Source organism: Glandiceps talaboti, chromosome 3 (assembly GCF_964340395.1).
Source record: "Glandiceps talaboti chromosome 3, keGlaTala1.1, whole genome shotgun sequence".
NCBI classification, from domain to species: Eukaryota; Metazoa; Hemichordata; class Enteropneusta; family Spengelidae; genus Glandiceps; species Glandiceps talaboti.
This window is the reverse complement of record NC_135551.1, coordinates 14,078,570-14,088,502: the sequence shown is the minus strand read 5'-3', so window position 1 is coordinate 14,088,502 and position 9,933 is coordinate 14,078,570. Positions and strand designations below refer to the sequence as shown.

Genomic DNA, 9,933 nt, shown 5'->3' with positions numbered 1-9,933 from the left:
GAAAACGGGTGTCATAAAAGTTGTTTGCATCTCTAAAGCTGTTTGTTGCGGTACTTATAATAGCCTAATAAATTGATAACAACTGATATAAGACGGAGATAAGGTTTGCCTCAATTGTAGTCCATGCAGACAGCCGAAGAGGTTTTACAGCTGTTTACTTGTGTTATGTAAGAGCCCATCATCATATGTGTAAATATTGGTACTCTTTGATAACAAGTCAACTTGCTTGGCTAATGGCTTGTCCCAGTAATGCAAAACTACGAAAATGGCTGAAAAATCTGTTAAAGTAAATGGTAAAAAGTATGTAAATTGAAACCGATATGCAAATTTTACCAGATTTACCCCCCTCTCATACCAGGTTACCAAACCTTGCCATAAAACAGGCAAAGAGAACACAATTATTTCTTACCTCTGTTTTAGCACAAGGTTCAAATTTGAAAGTTTGTAGGATTTTCACCAGAGCAATTTTGATTTCCATGAAAGCAAACCTCATACCAATACAATTACGAGGCCCAGCACCAAATGGCAGCCATGCATATGGGCTACGTTTCTCTTTTTCTTCCTTACTGAATCTGTTCAAAGAATTCATTCATTGTGTACAGTTCACAACAAAAGTTAATTTTGTCAATTAACCAACAGTTCAGTAAAAATACCAGATAATAAACAGAATATTTTGATGACTGACAGCCATCTACATTGTAGAATGTGTCCAAAGCAGGAGAATCAGGGGAACTGGTACTAACATTGATTTGTCCTTACAGGCTTGAGGCTATAGCAGATATTAGGGGGGGGGGGGGGGGTCAAGACCTCATTTCCATATAAAGATCATGCTATCAATCAGCAGTTGTCAAAATATTGACATTCTCTTATATTTTCACCGCACAATTGGTTTATGAAATATACTAACTTTTGCTGAATCTGTTTTCATTACAATTTACAACCACAATAAGGAAAAACTTCCTAAAAATATTTTTGGTTTCTTGTGCCCTGCCTGCAAAAGTTGTGACTGACAAGTTGGAATCTTGGTCTAATACATTCTTATTCCTATATGACAGCTCATGATCATTATAAAAATCAATAACAATATATTGATCTCAATTATTATTCAATTTGATCACACTGTACTACAAACACAAACATTATCTTAAATAAATATAATACCTTTCAGGATTGAACTTTTCTGGCTCTGGCCATATCTCTGGATTGCGATGTATTGTCCAAATTGGTATCATTATATGCATGTTCTGTGGTATATCGTAACCTTTGACCTGGCAGCTTTCAATACACATTCTCTCAATTCTCACAGCTGGTGAGTAGAGACGTAAGGCTTCTTGTAACACCATATCTAAATATGTCATCTCGTGTATGGCTGCGTAGTCCAAATCATCATGCTTTGCCATGACTGTATTGATCTCGGCAACTAATTTATCCTGGACATCTTGGTGAGTTGCAATCAGATTTGATGTATAACCAAGGGTCGAGCTGACTGTCTCATAACCAGCCAAGAAAAAGGTTAAAGCCTGCAATATATGGAGACAGCAATTACTGACTGTACTAGTAGACATGTTTTAGAGGCCTGCAAAAAAAAACCATTGCAGCCTACGAAGAAAAAAAGTAAGCGAAGAGACAACAATCATTGACTGTGACAGAAAACATCTTTACATAAACAATTAAACCTTACAATAATCAAATTATGATCATAATCAAATTAAAGATATCAAGATAACGAAAGAAACTTTAAGGTAATTTCATAAACTTTGGATTCAGGTCATTAACTATTGATGACTCCTAAGTGCTTATTACCTTGTTCATAGATAAATAGTCATGAATATTCAGTGTGCATCTAATAAATATGTACGTGTATGACTGTTAATCTTAAGAGTCCCATGAGGCAATAGTGGACCAGTAATATGAGAACAATAGACTGAGGTGAAATTAGAGATTCAATTTGGCGTTCCTTGTCAATCATGCAAACTTTATGTGATGTGAAATAATGAAATGACTGCAGAACGCAGAGTTTATGAAAATACATCTATTTCCTGTGGTTGCAATCTCCTTGAAAGGTCAGTTGCTGAGAAACACAATTTATTGAATTGCAAAAAAAAACTATTTCAAGTCTTTATAGGCATCTCAAATTCTGACTATCATGTTGAATTGGTTTATTTCCATGATGTTAATTAAATTCACTTTGGGGGAAAAAAAAACTTTCATATATCATCTACATAGAAACAATGTTTTGTTGGAATGTTCCCTAGTTACTGCCTAAGGTGTTCATAACATGGGACACCAAGGTACAGATGCCGCACTTTTACATGTAATTCTTCTTACATTGGCAAGTACTTCATCTGAGTCCAGTCCACGATCTTTGTAATATCCAATATCCTTGTCTTGAAGTGACTCATCACCTGGTTCATCAGGATGATTTTCTTCTTTATGAGCATTCAGCATCAACTGAAGGAAGTCAACAGGCTAGATGTGAATAAAAAAGATGACATGTTTCAGGCATAAGCAATACAAAAATGTTTGATAAGTAATAGTTAACTAGACTTAAATTAAATGTTAGCTGTGTACCCTTGAACACTAAGTGGCAGTGTGAAACTAGACACCATGAGGTGGCAGTATAACTGTTGATCACTAAATGACAGTATTTACCACAGATCACAAGATGGCAGTGTTTACCACTACATTATATATGTATGTGCCCAGTGCTGTAATCAACAAACTGTAGTTGGTAAGCACTGAGTAGTGAATCGATCAATATGAGAAATTATATTGATAAGAAAGAATACTGCCCAGTCTTATTGGTTGTATGAAATAATAGCATTTTCTGTGATTCATTAGGCTGATAAAATTGTTTAGTACTCTTGAAGTCTTTCAATGTGAAATTTCATTTTCAGTCATGATGGTTGAATTGTTAAAGAGGCTGGCTGTCCTTAAATCACAGCTGCACCAGAGTCAACCTCACTCTATAAATGGGGACTATTAAGATAGGGGTTGAGATGTGAATGATTTAATACTATGTGATTACAGAGGCTGAAATGGATTGTATACTCCACATGGAGATGAAGAAGTATATTGTTGTGGCATTATAGGTCCAGGCCGGGGGTAATAATTGTAACGTGCTTTGAGCACTGAGAGGGAAGTAAAAGGGAGATAAAAACTAACATTACCAACATTTTAATGAATGCATGTTATTCACCTAAATGACTTGCATATTTTCCACCTTTTCTTCTAACGTAATTAACTAGATGGTAAATAAGTGTATTGACCTTTTCTCCAGCAGTGTCACTTTGTCTCAACTTCAGTGTTTGTTTCATTAGATCTTCAAAAAACTGTGATGCATCTTTCGGTAAAAAAGATAGATCCAACTTCGCTGCAAGGCTGGGGAAGATTACTGAAAGATGCAAAGATAAGTCATAATTATATACTGTGACTTGAAGATCATTGATGTAAAATAACAAGTTGCCAATTATACAAATGATTTCATTGCAGACTGTTTTTCGCCAAAATAAAAACTATGTTTCATCCATCCACTACATAACCAATGGCATAAGTATACTTCTCTATACAGAGAATCATAGTTTTAACAGAGCTTTGGTGAGATGGTGATAAGAGAAAGGGTGTGATTACATAATATCAACCCAACAATATTTACCAATATTCTAGAAATCTAGAAACTAACAACTTCATAAATGAGTGCACAAAATGGCCTTAAACGAATAGCAACGTTTATCACTTTCCGGTGTGATGGGCCAAAGGATCCTCAGTGCAGTGTGTGCTATGTTACATTATTGTTTCTGTAGTTAAAATCATAAAAAAAAAATGTGTCTATCTGTGTGTCAAAAACATCATGTGACATGTCCCATGAGTGAAACATCAAGCCAAGATATATAGTTTCTACTATACCCTAATATGGACAGGAAGATGATAACATAAAAGTGATCAATACTTACTGATAACCAGTAGAGATAGATTAAATGTTTTGATATCAAAGACAGCCCTGGAGTGTTTCACAAACGGATTGTCTGGGCTGTTTTGAGAGTCTACTTTGATACCAAATGCTGCAGAGCCAATGCAATCAATACTGTAACAACCATACACTCTAAAAATATAACAAATTTGGTGTTTTAAGATTGTAGAGGATGTAAATCAACAATTATTGTAACAAACATACACTTGGAAATTATCATACACACATTTTTTGATAAAGAGCCATAATCATTCATTGAAAATATAAAATCAATTTAAAATTGTTATGCTGGGTAATAATATAACAAACATACACACTCTCTTACACAAATTTATTATGCTGAGTCATAAATCTACTGGCATTTAACAGGTGAAAATTCAACTTTAGCTGCATTTGACAGACAAATTTTGAAGCCCATTTGCATATTGACTATTTTCATGACAATGGAATCTTTTTATTTACATTAGTATGAACATTGTCACTGATGATTATTTTTATTTCAACACAGTAAACATGGTATTTGTCACAATGAATGTTGATAAGAATTCAAGTTTGTGATATTATAAAATTATATCACTTTGCTTCTAAGTTTTATGTTTTAGAAGCAGGTGCTCTTTAAGTTTCAAATTTTAGGAACATTTAGGAGCAAATTGATTCTATAAAAATTCTGGCTCAAAGATTTATTATAACTCCTTGGCTGACATATAAACACTGACAAACATGAACTACAGGGTAATTTACAAATCAATACAAACAATGCTTTTATACTATAAGAATTACTGCATGTTTTCAGAAACTACTGGATGTGTGAAAAAAAGAGAGACATATTTTTTAATCGTTAATTTTTGGCTCACACTTTAAACTCTGTGTCTTTCCCTTCTTCTACATCCTTCATCAAGTTTGAAACCAATGTATCAGCACAGCCCTTCACAACTTCAAACATCTGCAAAAATTTCAAACATCAGCAAAGCTGTTATTAACAATTTGAAATGTTAAATTGTAATAATTAGATTGTAGGGACATCAATTCGTTCATTTGTGATGAAATTGATTCATTCAATTGGTGGCACGAGAGTCGAGTCCTATTACCATGAGGCATTACTGGGACAAGCCATTAGCCAAGCAAGTGGACTTGTTATCAAAGAGTACCAATATTTACACATGTGATGATGGGCTCTTACATAACACAAGTAAACAGCTGTAAAACCTCTATTCGGCCGTCTGCATGGACTGCAATTGAGGCAAACCTTATCTCCGTCTTATATCAGTTGTTATCAATTTATTAGGCTATTATAAGTAACGCTACAAACAGCTTTAGAGATGCAAACAACTTTTATGACACCCGTTTTCACCAGGCAAGCCCGCGGGTTTGTTGCACTTGGACCGCTAATGGTTTGTGACTGTCATGGTACTAGAGTAAGCCCACTGGAACCAATCATCTTAAATTTTTTATTATAATTATATATGTACCAGAGATTATTTGCACTGTTGCACATGCAATGTAAGTGGTATTTGCACTACAGTGCAATACCGAAAACGTTTGTTAAACTTATTGCATATGGGCATACAAATGACATGCAAATGAGGATGTGATCATTCGTTGTACACGAAAGCACTAGATTGCCGAGTATCGTTTCTAAAGAAATTTGCTGTTTTGGATAAACATATGTAATAATATTACAGAACCCCACCCTGCTTAACACTCGTGAAAGTATCATGTAATAGAGAACAATGACATGCAAGAATTCGTGCATATACCCCCAAGTATGCCACACATGTACTCACATGTCATTGGCTTCTATCATACCGTAAATATCCAGTGGGCTATATGGTGTAGTGAGTTATCTGGCTGGGTGGGGCTGTTGTCACGAGTCAGACCATAGACACTGGAGAGCTCTCTCTTTCTCACGAGTCCAATGTCTATAGTCAAATGTCTATGGTCAAATCTACCTTTTTCATCTTCGATCCACTGAAGGCGGGTGTAAGGACATTCCTTGTATACTTCCAGTGAAGACCTTCAATACTAGTCAGACCAGATGTGAATGGTTTTATCTGGACTTGAACTTTCTGTAAAAAGATAAATTAAATATATATATATAAAATTATATATATATTTTTTTTTTGTGGTATGAATATATGGAATAAAGATGGAATTCAGAAATCTTTTACCTTTCTATTTGGAAAGTGACTGAACTGTTTGACCAGTATCTCCTTCACCATATCAACATCTGATATAACCATCAATGGTTGTCTTGCTAGATACATACTGTAATCAACAAATGTCACATGGTCACTCACATAAGTATTTTCAAATATTTCATCTTTTTTCAGCCAAGAAAGATAAAAATGAGTGACCTAAGGGGCCTTGTCAATATGAGTCACAAGTAGTAGTGGCAAGACCTTTACATCACAAGTATTTCTGGCTGTTGAGGAATAATATAATTATACTATAGATGTGGGCAAGACCCACACATCTATGATTATAACTGGGCAAGTCTGAATGCCAACATGGTTTGTAACTAAACCATGTCTGGACAAAGTCTCTCAATCAGCACAAAAGGTTGTTTATCCAATCAGTGAACCCCAACTGTTATAGTGTTGTAAACAGTGTATAAGTATTATCCTGAGCTTATAAACATACCATATTTAGACATAACATTCAGTCAGAAAATACTAATGCACTGACTACTTGTTTTGTCACTACTCGTCTTTTGTCTCATGGCAACAAGGCCCCTTAGAATGTCAATCATATTCTCCTATATATATGACCAAATAAAGAAAAAAATTAGGGAACATCTTTTACAATTTCAAGTTTAAAAAAAGGAGGGGGGGGGGGGTTAGGTAGATTTTTAATTTTATGTTATCATATATTTTTTTCATGTGTGAGTGTCTAGTTCAGGTTTTCCATTGTTTTCCAAATTGTCTCTGTATTGTTTATTTCTTCCTATCAGATGTACAGCCATTACAGATTGGAAGAATAGTTTTATATTAATTTGTCTTTTTAAGTTGATGTCAGTTTCCGCACCCACTATTTCTTGCGAGACTTCACAATTTTCGCTATTTTATCCTTATTTTTGTCGAATACGTAAAAAAAAGTTTAGGGTTGGCGTGAAAAACTAGGTGGGGGTCGGGTAATCAGAACCAAACAACTGGCCTCTTTTAAAAAGCCTCTTAGAATGTCAATCACATTTTCCTTGATCAAATAAAGACAAATATCAGTGATTAACACACCTGTGTTCAATGCAATCATAATCCATATATCACTGTTCCATATAGTAGTGCATAGAGCTGTCATGAATTGCTAACATTATTCACTACAACTGTAGTATCTTTAAGTCAATATTGACACACTCTTGTAGTAGTATATATTCTATATCAAAGTTAGCAATGGGCTGGTCAAAGCAAAATTATAAAAAGTCTAATCATATATTGACACAAGGCTCGATCTGTACATACATCAGGGTATAATAAGTACAAGGTGTAATTTTTTATGATGTAATATCATTGGCTCCCTGACCACATAAATAATAAGGTTACACTGTTCCAGTTTTAAAACTTGTTAAATTTTAACTTTGTCATAATAAATACAAAATGTTTGGTATATGAACGTGTTAAATTTTAATCCATGGAATGTTTGATATTTGCATTTCACCAAACATTGTCCCCCATGGTAACTGTTCACCAATAGATGTTAGCTTGACCTAGATTTTATTTTTTTGTTTGTCTACTGTAATCTCATGTTCATGTATTTTTGTTTTCATTCACGTATATATTGAACTTGCAGAAATATTCTCATAAAACAAAACACTCACTATTTCACACCTCTAGAGTTCTCTCATTAGTCTATTACATATACTAGTACATGCAGTGATAACTGTCCCTGTTTTATGACTCACTGTATATGTATTCTTGGCAGTTTAAAATTACCTTGTGGTTCAAAATCAAGTTGAGAGGGGGGGGGGTCTTAACTTCTCAGTGGAGTAATGGCTCAAACAGTAGGGCATGATAATATATACACGAAGCCTGATATGTGCTGACAGCTAGGCTGGGATGAGTTGAGGACAGCTTTTACAGTTATAAACTGTGGACTGACTGGGAAGCCTTGTCAATGTCAGTTCTATAATAACATGACAGCAGACATACAACACAGTCCTGTACTCTCAAATCATAATAGAAATGTCTGTAATCAACATAGCCGTGTCATGCTACACTCAAATCTGAATGGAAATCTGTATACTTTGTGTAACTTTTATCTATTTAAAATTCACTGGGGAGCAATTCCTTGCACCAAAAATGATAAAAAAACCACAGTTGGTGGATGTAATGATAAAACTTACCCAAATACCTTTCCATACTCTTTCTCCCATCTCATCAGACTTTCCTGAAAACCTACCTGGGGATAAATTGATAATTTAAATTATTTTATTACAATAAAAATTTACTGAAACTTATACAACAAACACATGCACACACACACACACACACACACACACACACACACCTGTTTTCAGTAACTTTTGATTTCCATATAAATTGTCTGAACCAGTTTTAGTCCATTTCATTAATTTCAATAACATCTTCACAAGTAACTCTACTATAATTCTATTGATATCAAGTAGTATATATCATCTTTATTACATTAGTTTTTGCCAACATCATTATCATCCATCATTGCCACCACCACCACCACCACCACCATCATAATTATCATTATCATCCTCACCTTCACCATACCACCACCACCATCATTTTTATCACCACCACTACCACCACCACCACCACCACCACCACCCCATCACCAACATCATCATCATCATCATCCTCACCATCACCATCCTCACCATCCCCATCATAATTGTCATCATCACACCATCATCATCATCATCACCACCACCACCACCACCACCACCACCACCACCACCACCTTATGTTCATCTGCTATGTTAATGTCCTATAACTCTATCATTATTTTGTAGTGAAATGATGTCCTGTCTTGTTCAGTTTGACTTCAGACTCAATATCATTCAATGATGACTGGTTAAGATATGTACGTCACCTACTGTCATCAAACTAACAAATGATCCAAGTAATGGCCATGGCTTTGGACCTGACAGACCAAGCTTATTGAATGTTGAGTAGGGATACACAGAATATCTAGGGGAAAAAATACAAAATGACAAAATGATTATGAGCTATTAGTTTATGTAAACTGATATATATTATAATTGCATATGTAGTGGACCTAATATTAATGCTAGTCAGAAGTTAGCTCTGCTTGCATGACGTTTGTGACTCGATTCTGACGACTGGATGACTCGATGATACACCCCCCCTCCCCCACGAGCATGCAACGTACACTACTGCCATACAGGTAGTCAAAAGTCTGATGTTAACAAACTACTTCAATCATAAGTACCGTGATCGACCCTGAACTCTCGATGATCCTGTCTTATATATTAGAAATATTAGACAAATAAAATTCTACCTAGCTCTGGAAATATGTGCGCTCCGATAACTCTCGACAAACACGGAGTTATCGGAGCACATATTAAATTTCTTGATCTAAAATTCTACCCCATGCCATAAACTTTAAAATTGTCCAATCAAAAACAAGGTGAAGGTTCAAGTCTTTGTTTTTTAGGTTCACAACGATGTATAAAATACAGGAAGTAAATTGCATGTACACTTACATATAAAATAACACGATGCATAGAGCGACCATCCACCAGGTGAGGGAAAACCCAAGGATTTCCATTTCGTCTGATTTCGTCCCGATAAAACTGGCTCCTGGAGTTTGTTTCACTTGGTATGCGTTCAGCTGTCGTTACTGTGTATTAAAGCTCTTGAGGAGATGTATGAGTCATTCTTTTCACGTGTACGTACGTATCATGTCATTTATTGACACGACAAGACATGACCTTTCAATGACACTTTTTGGGACACGACCTTTCGAGGACATCAAAT

The 9,933-nt window shown here is 35.2% G+C and overlaps 1 protein-coding gene across 3 annotated transcripts in view; it reads right to left on the bottom strand.

Moving 5' to 3' along the window:
- Positions 1-9,933, bottom strand: part of LOC144432753 (cytochrome P450 3A41-like) — a 10,260-nt gene extending 327 nt beyond the window's left edge. Inside the window, exons 1-11 of one of the 3 annotated variants that reach the window (XM_078121024.1) lie at positions 9,660-9,933; positions 9,030-9,123; positions 8,307-8,362; positions 6,139-6,235; positions 5,920-6,036; positions 4,825-4,913; positions 3,954-4,102; positions 3,270-3,394; positions 2,329-2,469; positions 1,162-1,520; positions 410-572 (exon numbers count right to left, since the gene is read on the bottom strand). In XM_078121024.1, coding sequence (XP_077977150.1) covers positions 410-572; positions 1,162-1,520; positions 2,329-2,469; positions 3,270-3,394; positions 3,954-4,102; positions 4,825-4,913; positions 5,920-6,036; positions 6,139-6,235; positions 8,307-8,362; positions 9,030-9,123; positions 9,660-9,724 — 1,455 coding nt within the window. In that variant the 5' untranslated portion in view covers positions 9,725-9,933. Of the gene's footprint in view, positions 1-409; positions 573-1,161; positions 1,521-2,328; positions 2,470-3,269; positions 3,395-3,953; positions 4,103-4,824; positions 4,914-5,919; positions 6,037-6,138; positions 6,236-8,306; positions 8,363-9,025; positions 9,128-9,454; positions 9,544-9,659 lie in introns of those variants that run through there. The other 2 variants (XM_078121025.1, XM_078121026.1) reach the window with 2 other exon arrangements.